The 20,422-nt window shown below is 36.8% G+C and overlaps 3 protein-coding genes and 1 pseudogene across 5 annotated transcripts; all 4 read right to left on the minus strand.

Moving 5' to 3' along the window:
* Positions 1-965: 965 nt before the first annotated feature.
* On the minus strand, positions 966-3,635 carry LOC118058167 (uncharacterized protein At3g27210). The gene is made up of 3 exons (XM_035070875.2): positions 2,746-3,635; positions 1,718-1,795; positions 966-1,587 (listed from the first exon to the last, which is right to left on the minus strand). The coding sequence occupies exons 1-3, from the start codon at positions 2,978-2,980 to the stop codon at positions 1,151-1,153; spliced, it is 750 nt and encodes a 249-aa protein (XP_034926766.1). The 5' UTR covers positions 2,981-3,635; the 3' UTR covers positions 966-1,150.
* Positions 3,636-6,632: 2,997 nt separating this feature from the next.
* On the minus strand, positions 6,633-7,634 carry LOC118054133 (mitochondrial import inner membrane translocase subunit TIM17-2-like; annotated as a pseudogene).
* A 2,876-nt stretch (positions 7,635-10,510) lies between these two features.
* Positions 10,511-14,083, minus strand: LOC118053160 (uncharacterized). 3 transcript variants are annotated; one of them, XM_035064327.2, is made up of 5 exons: positions 13,931-14,083; positions 13,766-13,840; positions 13,570-13,676; positions 11,636-11,670; positions 10,511-10,770 (listed from the first exon to the last, which is right to left on the minus strand). In XM_035064327.2, exons 2-5 carry the CDS (start codon positions 13,766-13,768, stop codon positions 10,703-10,705), a joined length of 213 nt encoding a protein of 70 aa, XP_034920218.1. In that variant the 5' UTR covers positions 13,769-13,840; positions 13,931-14,083; the 3' UTR covers positions 10,511-10,702. The 3 variants fall into 3 exon arrangements, with proteins under 3 accessions (XP_034920218.1, XP_034920227.1, XP_034920236.1); XM_035064336.2 differs by having other exon boundaries at positions 13,766-13,832; positions 13,931-14,057; XM_035064345.2 differs by having other exon boundaries at positions 13,766-13,828; positions 13,931-14,035.
* A 1,157-nt stretch (positions 14,084-15,240) lies between these two features.
* Positions 15,241-19,650, minus strand: LOC118053180 (receptor protein kinase-like protein ZAR1). The gene is made up of 2 exons (XM_035064358.2): positions 17,797-19,650; positions 15,241-16,264 (listed from the first exon to the last, which is right to left on the minus strand). The coding sequence occupies exons 1-2, from the start codon at positions 19,304-19,306 to the stop codon at positions 15,630-15,632; spliced, it is 2,145 nt and encodes a 714-aa protein (XP_034920249.1). The 5' UTR covers positions 19,307-19,650; the 3' UTR covers positions 15,241-15,629.
* Between the last annotated feature and the right edge of the window lie 772 nt (positions 19,651-20,422).

Here is a 20,422-nt window from a genome sequence, read left to right on the forward strand (position 1 = left end):
GGACAATTCCATCCACCAACAAGTTCCATACCTTCAATGATCCATCAATTTACGAGGGCAACCCTTATCTTTGTGGACCTCCATTGTCAGTCATGTGTGACATCACCAACAATGGGAAAGCTGGATTGATTCAAAAGTTACAAAGAGAAAGGAGAAGATGATCCTGAAAATCTATGGTTTTACATGGGCATGGGATCAGGATTTATGTTGGGATTTTGGGCTGTTTGTGGAAGCTTGGCCATCAAGAAATCTTGGAGGCATGCCTATTTCAAGTTTCTTGATGGAGTGGAAGATAAGCTATTTACGTTCATTACGCACAGCTCACTGGCAATTAAAATGAAGATGGCAAGAAACTAAAAGGCAAAGGTAGATAATAAATGACCCTCTTCTTCTCCTTGTCTTTCTTCTTTTTCATTGTATTTTGATAGTTATAACTATGTTAATGTTTTGGCTACTGCAGAACCATAGAGAACGCGAGTCATATGGATGATCAAGGTTGAGAGGAAAGAACGTGAACTAAAAGGAAGGCAAATCATTCCTCGTTAGGTTGTTTGTGTGTGGGTGTGTGTACTTCCGGCGATATTTCTATTGGTTGTATTTTGTCTTACCGGCCATGATGTTGAGTGCAAATTGTTCGAGGGGGTGGAACTGTGATGGAAGAGTCATGAATAAACTGGAGCATTTCGCTGCATTTGTGCTACTATGTATACACAAAATTGCTGTAGTGGGAGCTGATGCAAATCTGTAATATATGTAACCTTTTCTTGTTCCTGTTTCTTGTGTTTTTCTCTCATTGAACATTACAGTGACCGACTTTATTTGCCAGGGAGGATAAGACTTAAATCAAACTGGAAAAATGTTGGACATTTTAGTGATGCCTGTCCTGCTTCTTTCTATTGGTAATTATAGCTGTTCAGTGATTTGTTTTCCCTTTATAACAATACAAACACAGGAAAACAAGAGGAAAAGCTCAATAAGCTCTTGCACAATGTATTAATATATAGAACCAAGTTCACGAATTGCTCTCTTCAAAAGAAATCAAAGTATAGTTGTGAAATAATCTTAGACTTCTGTTCCTCACAGTTGCATCGATACAGTGCTGATTGTAAGAAGAACATAAGAAGTTTGACAGTGGATAAGCTTATTACCGTTAACCACAATGGGAAGGGCTAAGTCTCTTCCTCCTCTCACTAAAGCTCAGGCTCCGCACAATATTTGGAAGGCAGCAATGTGCAAAATGAGTTGGTTTATCTTTTCCAGATTTGGAACCTCTGTGTGGAGTTGTTTCATTGCTGCGGACAGAGCTTTCTGCATATTGATATGGACTTCCATTTGTATATTTTGAAGGTAGGTAAACAGCAATAGGCTTGCCGTTGACCGTGTCTTGGAAACTTTGGTTGTCATCAGCCAGATCGTCGTTGATGTTCTCTCGAAAGAGCTCGATTAGTTGCTTCTTCCTATCAGCTGGAGAAGGTTCAGGTATTGACCTGGCTGAACTACTACTACAGAGAGACTCTTCACATGGAAGAGGAATTTCTATATAGCTGCCTTGGTGAATAGGAGTAGTGCCACATGATGGAGTAAAATCTACATAAATGAAGTAACCTAATCTTAAACCAAAGATGTAGGCATAGAAATGCTAACGATGATTTATGTTAAAACACATAAGTTTCTTGGAAGAAACTAAGCCACAGAAAGAAATACAAGGAAACCTCACCACCATCGACGCTGAGGTAATCTTCACAATCAGACTCTATCCAGGGATGAGAATCAAAAAACATATCCTCTCGGTTACCTGAATAAGCAAGAGACACGCGAAGCAGGTTAGGAGAGCAGGTCAAGAGGAACAGCAACACAAGTACAGACGCGGTGTGAAACAGGATACAAAAACTGCAGGAGTTAGCACACGGTGTGAGAACCTTAAAGAATATGATCTTAATTGATGCCAAGTTGCATCTTGATGAGTAAACATGTAAAATTTTCAATTTTATATGCTAATGGAAAATGGGTAATCAGTGTTTCATGTTCAAGACAAAAATAGGGCACAGATCAATAGAAGATCGTCAGGTTGTTCATATTAACCAGAGAGCTTTGTAAGGACAATGTCCTTGGGATACCTTGGCCTCGAACGAACATCTTCAAGCATGAAGTTCTATAATTTCTAGGAGGTTTTATCTAATTAACTGATTATGCATTTCAACATTTCTTCAGAGTAAATCATAAGTTTAAACTGCAGTTTGCTGAATGCGTTGCAGACATTATGGAGATTTCGGAAAGACTACCTAGCATATATTCAGACTTTTAAAATGTAGTCCTCGTACGAGCAAACTGCAGAACCCCACTATTATCATGGAAGGAAATTCATACATTTCCCGTATAGGAAAGAAGTAGTCTGCAGCTGAAACGTTCCTCTTCATTTTCATCATCGGATAGATGAAAAGAGGTAAATCAACGAATCACATGACTGACAAGGATTCCATCACTAACAATAAACAAGATGCAACCAGCTGCAGCCACCAAAATTAAGATCGCAGCCAAATGAGGGACATCTATTGCATTCCATTTCAACATTTATAGGATCAGCATCTATCTCAACATTTCATACTTACAAACCACTCAATTGGAAAGCAAAACAGGAAAAAAAAAAAGAGGATATGTAAGGGAAAGGGGTGAGAATGTCAAGAGAGGATATTGGTATACACGAAAGATGAAAATTTACATGATAAAATAAACTTAAAATCTTACTCGAGTCATTAACACTGGCTTGATAAGGCACTGGCGACAAGGACTGGGGCTTGGGATTGAGTTGTTCAGTCATGGAGTGATCACCATTCACTGTGCTGCTGTCCTTCACAGGTGATTCAATATGGATACAGTTTCCTTGAGAATCAATGGTGCATTTGAGTTTCAAAGCAGGGCCTGTTTTCTTTTGAACTGAAGCACAATTGCCCATGTCTGTAACAATACTCTGTAAATCCATTACCGAACTTGCATTATTTGGACTTAATGTTGTTGGGAAAAGGGTAGTCACTTTCCAACTAAAGTCTGAGATAAAAGTTGATTGGTCTTGAAAGCCAAGTATGGCGTTTGCAGAGGGACCCCACCCTTTCCTGTAATTTCCTTTTCTAGTTCTACTGTGTATCACCACCACCACTATTTGTTAGTGGCAGCGGCAAGACAAGGAAAGAAAAGCTGCTTTTTGGTGGTTCCCATGATCTTAACTTTGCTACTATTGATCTTTTTTGGTGTTATATTATTGAACGCTTATTGACTTGAAATTCATCTGGATTTGGAAATGACAATCATGAGCTAGCTGAACTTAAAAAAAATGAACAGAGCATTCAGAAATCCCGAGATCACGCCGTAGTTTTCCTGTTATGAGGCTCCAAATAATCATTTTCTTAGTGGGATCTCTTATTGGCTTGTCGGCTGCCATTTCTAAATACAGACCTAACTATCTTGCTAATGGTGATGACTGCGTCCGCAAGAGATCCACATCTTAACTGTTTAAGAATTGAGCATAGAAAAATATTAAGGGATATAACTTAATTGGTCAGGTTTTAAATTTGTTTTTAAAAGTTATTAGTTTAAGTTTCACAAATCTTAAGACCATTAGAGACTTTTTAAGACTTACATGGTTATTAACTGCAGGGCTCGTGAAATTATTCGAGGTGCACACAAGCTGACCTAGACACTCACATTAATAATAATAATAATAATAATAAAAGAATTAAGCAATGAAAATCTCGAGAGATAACTCAACTAATTATGTATTAGGTTTGCTTCTCAGACGTCACCAGTTCAAGTGCCATAAATTTAGAATCACTAGAAACTTGCATAATTATTAATTTTAAAATAAGATTAGTTGAGATGCATTTAAACTAGCCCGATGCTATTATTAAAAAATAAAAACAAAAAACAAAAAAAACAAAACAAAACGCAACCATGTCTTTCACGACAATGTAAATTGTGATGAAGGATGAATTAATATATGGGATAGATTAATCCTAACTTCACCTGGTCTCCAAATTAAACCCTGAATGGTGGTGATGAAATTTAAGAACACGCAACAAAGTGATTATGCCATTCCTTTCTGGTGGAAAAGATAACTTCAAATATATATGTGAGATGAAAATGATGTTTGCTGTCCTCCTTTTCTGTCGTTAGCCAATTTTGGTCCCCATACTGTTCTTTCCCTTTCGTCTTCTGGGCTTGCTTTGGAAAGGAAGGAGGTTTGGTGCATAAAGCATGCGGCGTGTTGACATATTTTGAGTTAAAAGCTAACCAACAATGATTGAAGTTTTCAGATATCATATGACATCTTGATACCAACGGATATCTAATGCGGTTCCAGACCCAAAATCCCGAATCTTAGGAGTCCATTTCTCTGGCTTGCTCTTGAATCTTGAGGGAAACAATAATTTTTCAGATTCAGTCTCATTATTTTTATTTTTTTAATTTCACGAACCCTGCTGAGCTAGTCTAGATTGAGCATAAAGATCCACAACATGAACATAAAATACTGATTGACTGCATAAATATTCAACAAGGAATCATGATACTAAGATTTTCAATCAATGCTCAATGCTCCATCCAAACTAATCTATCAAAACAATTGAGTTTTTTTATTTTACTAATTCGCCTTCACCTGTGTTCCTATGCATAGCTTCGGAATGGAAGTTTATTTGGATCTGGATTCCTGTAGACTGTATCATCAAACTCTCTGTTTCGATGTTTTGTCTTCTATGGATCTCTTTGCCTTAAAGGCACAGCCATATAAAAGACGGAAGTAATGTCACAGTAAGAATTGCTGAAAAGTGCAGATAAGCTAACTTTAATGATTCCTACGGTTCTGATAGGATACCAACACACTTCTACACGTTCTGATAGGATAACTTGCCACTTGTGGCTGTGTGCCTTCTTTAGTTTAGAAAAGCACCTTACCTAATTTTAAATGGGTTTCTGTGTGAACCTAAACAACCCAAAATTTGATTTAGAGCATGCAGATTAAGACCATCATTTTTACACTATAAAATAGTAAATTGTTACCTAAAACGCCACTTGGTTTAACCTGCGCTCTATATTTCATGGATGGAAACATGACTCTCTAAGCTTTTGTGGGGAGAAAAAGGGGAACACACTCAGCGGAAAATTCCCTCGCAGACAAAAACTGAAGAAATAAATTAGTCGTTGATATGGCGTGCAGCTGTGTACAGTGAAGCAAGTAAGCAGCATGCAGGTCCTAGGATGTCACCAGCACTTGTGCAAGTAAAATCTACCGATCAAGAAATTTAGAGTGGACAGAAAACCAAAATACGAGAGCCATTGAACATTTTTAAACAACTATCAATGCTGAAATTGTGATTGAAGAGAGTTTATTCACATGAACCATATAAAACGCCAAATACATTCACCATCATTTTCAACAATGGAACTATCAATTCTTACTCTTTAATCTATACTAAGAATCTCCGAGGATCGTCCTGTCCTCTTCTGATATCTCTATCCCTCTCCTCCAACCACAATTTCCCAACTATTTCCTTAACACAATCCCACAAAAGTCACCATTGTTCAGAAATCAAACTTGTAAGTATGGATTACAAAGATATAGCTGAGATTAGGATAAGGGCAAGGAGCTTCCTCTACGAAGAATACAATAACAGAAGGGTGTTCTTGAAGAGCTATCCTCTTCATTGTGGAGATGAGGAGCAGAACACGAGACAGCCATTGAAGAGATGGTCAGCACCACTAACAAGAGGGTAATCCTAACAGTATTTCACTGGAGTGCAGTGAAGGGTAGGTTCTGTTATAGAGGAGAGCATGAGCTCCAGAATTTATATCATGGCTTGTATCCAAGTCAGCGTCAATGCCCATATGGCCCTAATTCAGCTGAAATTCCACCTTTACTGCCTCCACTTGGCAATTGTCAGACAGGCACCCAGTGGTGGAAGTTCGGTGCTTTATTCTGATACTAGGACTCATTATCATGCAAAAACTTGACTTGTGACCCATAAAATCATCTTGCTAAATTATCACAATTGCACGACATGAAAAACATTCTACAGGCTAAATATCAGACAGTTAGGCATGAGTCAGTGTAGCAGAAATCATGATTTTTAGCATCCTAAAGCAGACACTAATTTCTAGGGCAAGTTATGCATGAGTTCCAAGTTATGCATCTTCTTGTCATGTTACTAGTAGCTTTCACTACAGAATATCCATGTTAATATAAAGAGATGGGGCAGAGAGTATGGTTTGCAACCCAGCTACTCTGAACCCACCCTCTCCATTTTTTTTATCATCACAGAGCTTAAAAATCTTCCCTAACCAAGTCCTAATTCAATGAAGACGACAACAGCACCAAGCCTGGTATGGGAAACACAAAATCCACTGGTACACAAGAAATGAAATCAAGCCTAAACTATGAAAAGAATTAACTTTTAAACCACACACATATTCTCTTATTAGAGCCTTAATATGCATGGCAATGCACAAACATGATGGAAAGCTGCCAAAGAAGCAGTCATTCAAGTTCATATAGAAGCAACATGCAACCAAATTGAATCCAACACAAACTAACACAAACAAATCAATGACACAAACAATCAGAAACAGAGAAAGAGTAAACGAGATAATCAAAAAGCAAGACCTTTTGCTTCCATGCTATCTCATAAAATCAAAAAATAATTTAATACCATACATTATATTGATGCTACTATCTATATATATTTCATTCATAGTTCATGGATGCGATATAAAAAACAGCAAATAAGAATGCATTCATCACGTTATAAAAAAAAAATCATCACCTACTAACATAACAATAAATTGGAAATTAGGAGGAAAAAAAATCACTTGTACTCAAAAGTTGGCACAGGTGGTGCATCAAAACTCTCCAAAACCTCCGTCTTACTACTAGCCGCCGTCGATTCCTTCTTCTTCTTCTCTCCACCGAACCACCCACCCAACCACGAACCCGACTCACCCTCTTGGGCCTGGCCCATGGGGAACCCTCCTGGCCCACCACCAGCCATAGCAGGGATAGGATCTTCATCAATCATGATAGGCATGCTCTGCTGATCACCCAGAACCTTGTTTAAGGCATAATCCCAGCTCCTTTCTATCAGACCCAAACAGAAACGCCACCAAATACAGCTGACCGAGCGGAGGCGCCAAGCCCTTGCCGCATGGAGAGAAAGCCTCCCGTGGCGGCGCCGGCGATGATTGAGTTCCAAGGATCCTCCTTCTGGCGGAGGTAAACCATCGAACAGTCAAAGGCGGAGAAGAGGCCTCCCCACACGGCGAAACTGCCTCCAACAAAAGAAGCGCGGCGCATTCATTCGAACGGCTTGTGTACCGCCCATAAGACGTGCACCGCTGGGAGAATTGTGGACGCCTTTTAGGAAGTGGAAAGCCGAGCCGCCAACAGCTCCCATTCCAAAAGCGCCGCCGATGTCGTCCAGAATCCGGTCTGGACACGGCTCTCTAGAAGTCTCAGGCGTCCCCATCGATCGAAATTGCCCACCGACTTAGGGGTTCTTTTATTAAAAAATTAATTCCGGATCGTGAAAGAGAGGGAGCTACCTTGCTAGGGCTCCTTTCTTTCTGCCTTTCCAAGTCCCTTAGGTTCATTTTGACCTTACGCCCCAGCGCTTTAGTTTTGGACTTTGGTGCCAAACTAAAAAAATAGATCCAGTAGGAGATCTATTATTATTATTATTAATTAATTAATTAAAGGATTTTCGGGGTGGATTATTAATATTTATTATATTATGACTTATGGATATTTCAAAATTCCTTTTTAAAAAAAAAAATTTTCATCAAATTCGATATTGGAGCCGATCCTTAAACCCAAATTAGTTTGAAGATCTTATAAGAAAAACACCCTATTAATGCATATGATTAAAATAAACAGGAGGGACAGGTAAAATTAATTTAGTTTTTGCAAGCACCGTTGAAGGGTGTGTTTTAGAAAGTTTAGTTGTTGAGTTGAGACCATGTATATATTAGAACTTAGCTAAAAGTAATTTATTCATCGTCTATGTAAAGGTAGGTGTAACTTCAAACAACAAAAATAAAAATGTAATAATTTTTGTAAATATCTATAAATTTAAACAGAAACATGAGCCCGTAAGTTGTTGTATTTTATTATAGAAATTGTATTAGAAATAATAAATAAAACATGTTTTTATCCCAAGTTGGGTCCACACTTGAGTTTAATTTTAAAACTACAATAATAATTAATTATTATTGTTATTCTTTATACTAATTTAGAATCAATCCAACCGCATAATTTAAGTTTTTACTTTAGATCATTTTTATTCTTACATGTTTTAATTTAAATAATTTTTGTAAATTGAGTTTTTTATATTGGTATTCTAGAAATAAAAAAATAATAAATATTTATCTAAAGATATATCTCCTTTATATCTTCTGTTTTTGAGAATACATATATTATATTTTTCTGGTTTTTTTTTGAAAATATATAAATTTATTTTAAAACTATTCAGAAATAAATTTATTTTTATATTTTATTCTCTTCAACCATGCAACAAAAAATTTCATTTCACAACTACAAAATTAAGACGATCATTTAAATTATTAAAGGCATAATACTTCGTTTACAGATGAAGTTTCAGTTAAATTTGATTTTTTTTTTATATAAATATTATTTTTTTAATATTTCTAAATTATTTTAATTTATTGATATCTTAAAAATAATATTTTAAAAATGTAAAAATATATATTATTCTATCAATGACAATAAATCTCTCATTTAAAGAAAAAAAACAATCTTCCACGAAAATACTCTCATATCCGTTGGAATCTCCCATTCTCAACATCCACTTCGCCTATTTTTCTTGTGATTAAAATAACTTCCGCCAACTTCCACCCCACCGGAAAAAACAAGAGTGATTCGCCTTATACTTTTGTTCAAGAGTTCAATTAGGCCAGTCTTATATCTATCAACACACTTTTCAGATATTATATTAATATCTGGTCAATAATATACAAGGGAGCAAAGAAAAGTAAATTAAAGAAATAATTAAAGAGTTGTTCTAATGTCATTTCTGCCTTGCATGATGACAAGAAACTTGAAGGCAGGCATGATCAGGCATGTCCTGCACCGCGCGCCTGGAAGGACTCCTAGGATGTCGGCGACACGGAAAGCCTGTCGATAAAGACATTCAGAGTGGACGCTGTACCAAAAATCTGCGTAACGGAAATCCCGCCAAATATCGATGACGAGATAACGTATGAATGAGAGACTAGCCATATTGGAGGAAGCCAGAAACAAACAATCCACCATCATTTTCACAGCTAGAATTGAATTAATCAATCGGACTCCCATGTCTCGACCCTAGAATCATCCTGTCCTCTATTGGACATTTCACACTCCCTCTCCCCCCATTCACCCTGCTCTCATGAAAACCCTATAAAAGCCACCTTTGCCGCCATTAACATCACAAGCATGGATTGCAGAGATATGGAGGAAAATGGGACGAACACAAGAGGAAGCCTTCGTTTTGAAGACTACAACAAATAGAAGGTGTTCTTGAGAAGCTATCCTCTTCATTTTTGGAGGCAGGAGATGAGAAAAAACAATGAAAGGGAAGGTCAAGCTCCACAAACAAGGATACTGAGAAGAAACCCATCAGGAGGATGTTCTCAGCAGTAATTCACTGGGGTGAAGGAAAGGTTCTAATATTGAGGAAATTTAAGGACAAGCTCCAGGTGACGAAAACAAGGAGCCTTCGTTTTGAAGACAACAACAATAGAAGGGTGTTTTTGAGAAGCTATCCTCTTCCTTTTGGAGCAGAAGATGAGAAAACTAATGACGAGAAGGTCAGCGCCACAAACAAGGATACTGAAAAGAAACCCATCAGGAGGATGTTCTTAGCAGTAATTCACTGGGGTGAAGGAAAGGTTCTAATATTGAGGAAATTTAAGCATAAGCTCCAGGTTTATATGCATAGCTTGTATGCCTATCAGCTTCAAGCCCCCTAAAGACACTAATTTCTATTTAACTCCCAGGCATTTTCTGTTTTGTCTTCTTCAAAACTGTACTGCTCGCATAAAATATATAAGATGCATGCAACAAGTTACATATATCAATATAGAAATTTCTAAATTTCTCAAAAAAAAGGCAGAAAAACAGGGTTCCTCTATTCATTACCAGCAGACTCTCTCTCAATCGTTGATGTATAGATGAAAAGAAAACTGGAAAAGAAAGAAAATCCACACATCAACATGGTTCAGTGAGAGAAAATCTCAGAATACGTTTGGCTAACAATCATGAGCTATCATATACCTCTAATAGCATCAGAAGATAAAATTTTCAGGTGAAGTCACTTTCTCCAATCCCCTCCTACTGCTCAAGGCAAGGCATAATGTCGACAAAACAAAAGAAAGAGCCCGAGGTGATATTCTGGGCCATACCCAACACTGATGCTTTTCTATTGCTAATTCCAGCAGAAAATCCTTTGGAATCTGGTGATCAATCAGGTCATGAAAGAGAATGCACCATCTATAAACATGTTTGCCAAAAAATGCCTTGAAAACAAGTTCATAAAATGATGCCAGACAGTGTTATCAATTCAATTTTTATGACACAAACCATTTCATCACATGGGTGACATATTTACCCACAGGAAAGAATGATGGAGCTTACTTCCACATACAGAGACAACAAATTTCTATCTCAGAAAAAAATTATCGACATGCCCATTGTGAAGCATCCTACGGCAACCCAGGGGCTCAAGCGTTCACCTATTTCAGCAATCAAATGAGAAAGCACCAGAATGTCAGATAGTTGATCACATCTTAAATTACCAAAGATCTATAATGAAATGTTTTCCATTCTAATTTTCTTCTTCATGGTTTATGTGTGTTAGTTTGACAGCAACACCAAATAAAAGTGGAATTATTTTGTCATATTCCTTCATTCTTTTTTAAATGTACAACTCCACAGTAACTAACTTCAAAGTTAAAACCTTTAAATTTGACATTTAATTTTAATCCCACACCAAATGCTTTTAACGTGATAAATTTTAACAACCATGTTTAAAAACCTGCTTCAATTGACACAAACTTCTAAGAGATCCAATTATCAGGAATCCCCTTTTACTCTTTTTTGGTCCAAGACTCCTTGGTCACCCCACCACAATCTTACAAGTGTCTGTCTCTCTTTCTCTCCTCATTACCAGTCCTAACCCTACTCACACCCATGACCCAACTGTTACCAGGAAAACCAATACCCGGAGACTGTCACCCTCCGCAAAAATTAACTTTCCTTTCTTATTATTGCAAAAATAAAAATCTTTCGATTATTTTCATTTTTCTTGAACTTAATTAATTAAAAAAATGCTGATAGGGCACTTTGTTTTCACATCTAAAGTCCAATATGCACATGATGCAGGTTACAGTTCATCTTTGGTAGAATAAAGTAATAACGGTAATTTCTTTATGGCCTTAGTTATATATGTATGTGTGTGCTCTGGAACTTCTCTTGACAAATTAAGTCCACACTGTTAACTAATTTCAAAGGGAGGAAAATAAAAAGAATTAGATGATATGCCCAAAGGAAGCTAAATGAGTTGTGTTGATGGCAAAGAATGTCGGTAAGAAAGCCTACCAATTCTGGCTGCTTTCCAAAAGAAACCACGAAATCTGTCAAAAGGCATATGACAACAGTTAGTTCCATAATCATCAATACATATCAGTCACACACCAACAATAGTCCTGTTTATATTAATATCTCTTGTTAATAGTAACTCACAAGTCATGCCAAACAAGGAAAAAATTATAATTTTTGTCTAACCAAGTGTATATTGGGTGGAAATAGCACAAATGATGACCTGGAAGGATTATAGATAACTGGTTTCACAAAGTTATACATTTAGCTAAACAATGAGATAAAGAAGATCGTTTTTTTCCCAGTGGTGTGCCTAAATTCTGGTGTGTGTGTGTGTGTTGGGGGGGGGGGGGGGTTGGCGGGTTTTAAATTTTCCAAAGCCAAGCATGGATAACTATGACTTAACTTTAAACAAGAGTAATCATTCATTCCCATGACACATGCCTGATTATGCGGTTCCAAATGCTTTGATCACTATGTTGTTGATAATGACAGAAAATTGGAAGCCAATCACATAAAATATGTTCTTTGGCTGTTGCTTTGTTTACAGTAGCAATCCTCTAATCTCGTCACAGATTTGATAATAACCAGACCATCTTTAGTGGTGGTATATGATTGGTTGATGTTGTCATAAGTTTTATTTATTTATTTTGTTCTTTACTGTGGTCATTGGTAGACTTTTAATCAGGGGGGACAAGGTGTTATACCCGTTTTCATACAACGCTATACATGAATGAACTTGAACAGCACATATTAGTGCACAGTGTTTTAAAAAAGAAATGTCTTTTCCTACTTCACCTCTTGTTTTGATTCACAGCAAGGATGCGAGAGCCACCTCTGACCATTCACAACATGTGAACAAACCCACTTATTTTTTCATGTTCTATGGACAGGTGGAAAGGAAGTAACTAATGGGGCTTCCATTCACTGAAACTTACCCTACCGAAGAGAAGATTTAAAGTGTTCCACGCAAGAGCTGATAATCAGCAGGTTGACCAATGCTACTAAACATGTTTCACTGAGGAACATAGCACAACTTGAAAAATAACACTGGGAAGGCCTTACATTTTCAAAGTGATGGCACAGATATAAATTCTTTGTGGATCTTAGAACCTAGAAGTCTCTTAGGCAGTGACCTCATAGAATTGGTATCTCCAAGGTTCAACAGTGATGTTGTGCATGCAAACATGACAAGCCATCGTGTTTGGCATTTCAGGAGGTGTAGTTTTAGGTGATTTAAAAGTCCTCTTCAAACCTTGTTATTTTTGTTGGAGTGCCAGCCCAGCATGATTATTGTGAGCTTAGATGACCATGTAAAACCTAATAGCAGCACAAGAGTATACAGCGGCAAGATGGGGATGGTTAGATTGTAAAGCCGGTAACATCATTGAGTTTGGAAGATCTAGCGGGCTATCAATGGTTTGGGTCTTGCTAAAACTACAGAAAAGATTGGTGCAGCTAAATTTCTCCAAATCCTATCGTATGCTAAATGAAAAGGTTTAGCACAAAAGAGCATCCAAAGCTTAGAGAATCTCACCTATGTGTGCATCTATTTTATACGGCACAAAATGAGTGGTGGAAACCTGGTATTATTTCATAAACATTGAAATCAAACAATTTTATGCCATTGATGAGGACAATTCATAGAATTCAGGATGTTAATGCCACCCACTTGAGACTAATTAGCAAAAATAGAAATGCTCATTACCATAAAAAAAAAAAAAAAAAACATGCATAAACCTGGATTTCTAAAAAATGGGAAAAAGAAAGGGAAACGCTAAGTTTTCTTAACTATAACATAGAAAACCAACGTTGTGGTACAGTGAAACTATTGTTTAACTGTTATAAGCAATCAGCAATGCCCTCTTCAAAGTCCAATCATCTGCTACACATATGGATCCACAGAAAAAAATTAAGGGAAGAAATGCACATACCCGTTTCTCTGTTCAAGGATTGCTGGAAATTGCATCTTCACAAAAGTGCATGTACAAATCCCCAGCAGCACAACTGTCAGAAACGAATGGAAATTGAACAGTGCCGACTGAAAAAAGCAAATGAAAAAAAAAAAACCCACGTCAAGAAAACAAACAATCACAGATTGATAAGAACAGAATTTGATTTAATGTTTACCATTTCTTGCTTCTTCTGATGAAGATGGCTTCTCTTCCTTCGAATCTACAAGTCACAATGCACCTGCCTAGCAAACTAAATCAATGAACAAGAGCATAAGGAAATCGAATCAATCCTTCGACAGATTAGGTTTTCGTCAGAAAGAGAAAGTAGAGTTAAAATTACCTTGCAAGTTTTCCAGATTTTGGGTCTTCAGGATTCGCAAATGAAAAATCGCCAAGAACCGCTTTTCTTGCTTTGATTCGAGCCAAGATTGTTGGCTCTGCACTAAAGCAGAAAAATATTAGTAAATAGTCCATGCTAAGAAACGGAAAAGGAGATTTTGGTCCGTGACGTTACATGCTTATTCTATTCTAGTCCCTATACTTTATTCTTAAACTCTTCTTTTGAATTTTGATTTTTTTTTTTTAAGAAAAAAAAAAAGATGGTAGTAATATTTGAACCAGCCTTCTACGGCCTATTTAACAATGTAATTGTGGTTATTTTTTAAAATAATTTTCACTTAGAAATATATCAAAATAATATTTTTTTTAAATTATTTTTGAAATCAGTGCATTAAAATAATCTAAAAACACCAAAAAAATATTAATTTGAATCAAAAAAATAATAAAAAAATTTCAAATTTTTTCAAAAAATATTTTTAAAATACAAAAAAAACATGACTGATATCTGCTGCTCTCGAAGAAACTTGTGTTTTTTGTTTTATTAATTTAAATGTGTGGAATCAATTCATTATAATTGATAAATTATAAGAAACAAAATTACAATAAATTAGTTTTATCTCAAAATAACAACTTGGTCCATGATCTTCTTAATTTTGATAACGGATCCTTGAACTCTTTTTTTCACATGCTAATTTTTGTTTAATTGGATCGATTAATATATATGAATTTTTTTATAATTGTGGTTAATGTTATTGGGTTCGAAAGGTAGATTGATCGGCTCATGTATTGTGGAAGAGTAAGTTTATAGACTTGATTTTGTGAAGATTAAGTAGGTTAATAATTAATGAACTGTTTTACTTGGATTTTATTTTTTTTATTATCATATATCAATTATTTTTATCTAGATTTTTATGACAATTTAATTTTTTTTTTTAATTTTTATCTTGATTTTTTTATGTTTGAATTAAGGAATAAATTAAAAAGATATAAGCAGACACTAAATATATGATACTACGGGAAGAAATATTTATGTTTTTAAAATATTTATATTTATTTGAATGTTTGTTTTTGTGTTTAAAAATACTATTTTTGAAAAATTTTAATTTTTTATTTTAAATTAATTTTTTTATAATTTTAAATAGTTAGATGTACTAATATCAAAATAAATTTTAAAAAATCTAAAAATTATTATTTTAATAAATTTTAAAACAGAAAATACTTTCAAAAACAGATTTAATACAGCACAGCCTCTGGTATTGAAGGCTTGCATGGATTGATTTTTTTCTCGGTGCTTATTACATAACCCAACGCTGACACCAAACGAATCAACTATCACTACTAAATTCTCTTGATCTCAACCAAGCAAGGAACCCAGAAAAGAAGAAAAGCTGTGAAAAGTAGAGAGAGATCTCCCATGGAAACTGGAAATAGAAATTTGAGCTACAAACGAAGCTACTTCCGTACCTCCCACAAAAGAAAAGAAATTGTATTCTCATTCCAGCTATGCCATGAAAACTTGCTGGACCTGTCCAAAAGTTTTAGGCTAGGTTTCGGAGCCAGTGAGTCTGATCCGAAGCAATCTTTGAGCCACCTGACCTTTTAAAAATTCAACCATGGCCAAAAATGGAGTGCCTGTTGAGAAATCAACTGTTTTCCCAGAAGAATGTGGCAACTAGTTGCCGGAAAAGCCAGCATTCCTCCTATGTTCCAATCCTTTCAAGATTTTCAGATACAGTTTTCATCCTTGGACGGACCTCAGGGTCAGCTTCAGCGCAAGCAAGGGCAACATGAAAAGCAGCTATTACCTCTTTTTTGGCATGCACTTCTTGGAGCAACAATGGATCTACCATGTCTGATAAAGGGTTTTCTTCTTCAAAACCCTTCCTCACCCATTTCACCAAGTCTGGAACTTCTATCGAAGTGGACGCGTTTGGTGAAAGCTCTGGAGATTTTCCAGTAAGCAATTCAAGCAAAACAACTCCAAATGAATACACATCCCATTTTTGGGTTGGTCTGCTACCAGAAACACGGGCCTCAGGAGGACGGTAGTTGTTTGGTCGCTCTGTTTGAACTGATTTTAAGTAAGGGAGTGCTCCACCTATAAAGCCACCTGAAGAGGAGGGATTATTGCCGGTGATGTTGATCAGTCGGTTCAGGCCAAAATCAGAAATGTAAGGTTGGAATTTGTTGTCGAGGAGAATATTAGATGGCTTGACGTCTCCATGGACAAATTTTCTTGGGCTGCATTCGTGAAGGTAGGCTAAGCCCCTGGCTGTTCCCTTGGCGATTCTCAGCCTGGTTGACCATGAAAGACTTGATGGCTGTCCATTTCTCCCTGTAAGCAAATGCTGTTTATTAGTGGCTATACCTTCATGGTTAAATGGTAAGGATTCAGAAAATGATCGATACTAAGAAACAGAGAGAAATTTACAGTAAAGGGGTCTTCTATCAGCTTTTTGGAGAAAAGACAAGAAAAGATTATAAAGCTCACTCTTTTTGGTTAAAACTTTAACATCCAGATGAAAGTGAACGAGAACTGAGGGAAAAAGTCGAAACATGCACCTACGAACGAAGCTTGAGGCATCAAGATTGATTTCCCTAAACAAACACGCTTATGTTTCGAACAGAAAAGATCCTACAGGGCACAGGGGGGTCAAAAGCAAGGACATCCTGTAGTTTTACCTGCAGCTAGCATTTATTGACTCATCTCAATGAATGCTCACCTAAGAGAAGAATTCGTGGGGACAAACTGTACTAATGCATCTCATTGTGATTGGAGATCCAGGAATTACAAGACCTTCCATCATCATCACAATTCACCATGCACCGGTCCAGGTAATGGGTGGCCAATGATGAGGGAGGGACCTACCAATTCATTGCATCTTGTTCGGAAGCTACAGTGTCAACCTAACCTAAGCTTTCGAGAGTAATATAAAACCATTATTGAAGCATTACCCAATAATTTAAGTTTTTGAATTAAAATAATTATCTGACAGACCAAGCAGCTAGTAATTCGAGTCTGACTTTGGACACTCAAGATAAATAAAAATACTTTGTATGAAGACAATCATATCCTACTAATACAAGTACTAAATGTAGTAGTATGCAGTCCAATCATTTCCAAGCTCAATGCACGAAGTCAATTATGGAGTAGTTTTTTAAATTCAGATCCAAGATCTATGATTTCCCCTACTCCATTGACTGCTGAAAAATGTACCTGAATAGAGAACGAAAAAAAAACCTGCAACCCCTCTTTTTTAACCTAAATAAATTATTCTTCCAATTATAAATCCAGCAAGTCGGGGCCTGGCTTGGTATAGCAATGAAACGAAATTCCCCCTTTTATTTGTGAAAGGAAAGGAAAGACCAGGCATTGCATTAACAAGGGAAAGGGACTGGTGAGTGAGAGGTACTGACTACATAAAGCATGGTCTAGAAAAAGCACCACAATTGGGACCTGGCTATGGTTGACTGAGTGAGTGGCATGCATCATAACAGGTAGGTCACATGACCCAATAATGTCCAGAGTCATAATGACCATTCCCACGTCAATTAACTAAGCCCGTTTATGACATCTAATTGAAATTCCCACAAGAGAAAGGAACAATAACTATTGGCTAAGACAACAGTTAGCCTTAAGGTTAGCCCTCAAGCACATCGTGTTCAAAGACAAACGTATCGAGTTAGCGTTCGAACCGGATTCGCAATCATGGGTCGAACTTAGACAGGATAATTCAACTTGAACCGAACGTTACAACATTCGGTTTGAACAAAAAAACTTTGGTGTTAATACAAGGTCAATGGCTTTTCATGGAGGGTAAAAGATTCAGCAGAAGAACATAGGAACAAAGAGAAAGGGAAGCATACCTCGAAGAGCATTAGCCAAGTTGCCATTGGAGATGAAATCACTGATTAAAAGCTTCTCATCTGGAGCCCAATAATAAGCTCTCAACTTGACAACATTTGGATGCTTGACCTTTCCAATAGCCTGCGCCTCCGCTACAAACTCTTTATACCTCTGCTCTCCTCCTTCGCCAAGCCTCCTCACAGCCACAGGGCTGCCATTGTCAAGCACTACTTTATACACTATCCCCAACCCACTCTTCCCCAACACATAAGCAGATGCTTTTAGCAATTCATCAAGCTCAAAGGTGAAACCTTTATCGATTGCCACAAGCTCTCCTTCTGGTTTCCCTCTTTCCACCTTTTCCTGATCTTCCAAATCAGACTCCTCAATTCGAAGACCATTAACACCATAACATAGCGAGCACAAGCGTGATTTCTCATAGCCACCAAATTTGCTTTTTCCAGTGCAGCTACAACCATTAGAATCATCCTTCTTTTTCCAGTAAATGTATACTATTACTAGACCAAGAAGCGCTACACCAGCCGCGTTAGCTACTGAGATTAATATTATCAAACCGGGACTTAATCCCTTTTTAGGATTATTATCAGAAACCGGAGATGAATTCTGATTTCCCGTTGAGCTCTTTGCAGAGTCCTTGCAAGATTTATGAAGCGGAAACCCGCAAAGCAAAGGGTTGTTAAGGAAAGCAGTCGGTCCTTGGTTTGCAAAAGACCCTGTTTGAGGTATCTCACCACTGAAATTGTTGCTTCGCAGATCAAAACTGACAGTAATAGGTAAATTTCCCAGTGATTTCGGAATCCTACCCGATAAATGATTGAAAGAAAGATTTAAAGTGTTGGACAAAGACTTAAGCTCACCAACATCATTAGGAATGGATCCATTGAAAGCATTATCAGAGAGATCAAGCTGCAATAAATTATCCAATTCAGGCCAAATCCCAGCTGGAATTGGACCAGAGAATTTATTCTTCGCAAGGATCAATCTCTGCAACTGCTTGCAGCTATTCAAGTTTTGAGGCAAAGAACCAGACAGCGAGTTGTTGGAAAGATCAAGATTCTGGAGACGAGGGAGGTTACAGATTGAAGGAGGGAGAGAACCAGAGAGATTGTTACCGTAGAGAAAGAGACCGTGAAGTGAAGTAGCGTTAAACAACTGGTCAGGTATTGGACCGTAGAAGTTGTTGTTGTGCAGATTAAGTCTTCGAAGATAAATTAAGTTCCCAAGCTCTGATGGAATATAGCCGCGGAGATTCTTACCGGAGATTGCAATGCCTACAACATGAGGGTCTGGCAATCCGGTTATGTTCATGCAGGAAATTCCGGTCCAGAGACATGGAGTGGTGTCATCTTCGTTCCAGTCAGAGAAAGCAGAGCCAGCTGCTGTTTGATCAACGGCTGATTTTAAGGATAGGAGGGAGAGTCCATCAGGCGTGAGGGAGTGGCTTAGTTCGGTGTTAGTAAGGATGTGGAAGAAGAGAAAGGCTAGCGTTAATAAGAGGTTTTTCTTCATTGTGCTTGTTCTTGTTTTGGAGAGTAGAAATGGGGGGGGGGGGGGATTTACAGGAGGAGAGAAAAGAGGAAGGAAGGAAAGAAAAGTGGTGGTGGAAGGTGTGGGGTGGTTGGGAGTGCGAGATTTATGAGGGGAAAGAGACTTGAGAAAGACGAGATTTTGATCAGAATGGGCTCCACCTCCCGCCAACAGAGAGAGAGAGAGAGAGAGGAAAAGGGAGTTTCTATAAGGGAGAAAGGGAGGGGAGTAGAAGCAAAGCAATTGCAAGTGATTCGGAGAGTTTGGACTTATGCATGATGTTGACGTTTCTTTTTACGCTGAAATGTCTTTCCTTTTGTCTATATAACCTCGGCAACGTTAGAAACTTCCCTTTCTTCCTGGATAATCTATAACTGGACTCTAGTGTGTTTGTTTTTCTATTAAAAATTGTTTTTGTATATTTTTTTTTTTATAATTTTTTTAATATATTTGTGTTAAAAATAAATTTTTAAAAATAAAAAATATTATTTTAATATATTTAAAAACAAAAAATATTTTTTAAAATAGCCGTTATTATAATACAAACCAACAACCTAACTGATTATAGAGTTGCTCCGATGATGGCTTGTGCTCGAGAGACTTGGCCTCCGTTAGAATTCATCCAGAAAAAAACCTCGAAGGTGATTATTAAGAGACTACGGATGTGATTAATTCTTGATGACCAGCTGCTGTTTTTGATTGCTTGATCGCCAATTAGTTTGACCATTAATTGTTTTAACTGGAGCAAAAAAATATATTTTTTTATGAGAATTGAGGGAGGATTAAGGTTTCTCATATTTAAGTTTATTAGCAACATGTAAAAGATTTATGGAATTTTTCTTCTATCATCTCCTAACAAAAAAAAAAAAAAGGGAGAGTGGATACATGTTCTCATTTTAAAAAATATAAAAATTTACTTTAAATTATCTCACATTTATTTCTTTAATACATCTTTAATAAAAACATGTTTTTTTTTATTATTTATATTTAGAGAAAATAACCAAATGCAAGCTTATAAAATCATTAGTTATTTGGTAGTATGGTTGCGGGTACTTTTTAAATAACTTTTCAAGTTAAAATGCATAATAATAATATTTT

This window comes from Populus alba, chromosome 8, assembly GCF_005239225.2.
Source record: "Populus alba chromosome 8, ASM523922v2, whole genome shotgun sequence".
NCBI classification, from domain to species: Eukaryota; Viridiplantae; Streptophyta; class Magnoliopsida; order Malpighiales; family Salicaceae; genus Populus; species Populus alba.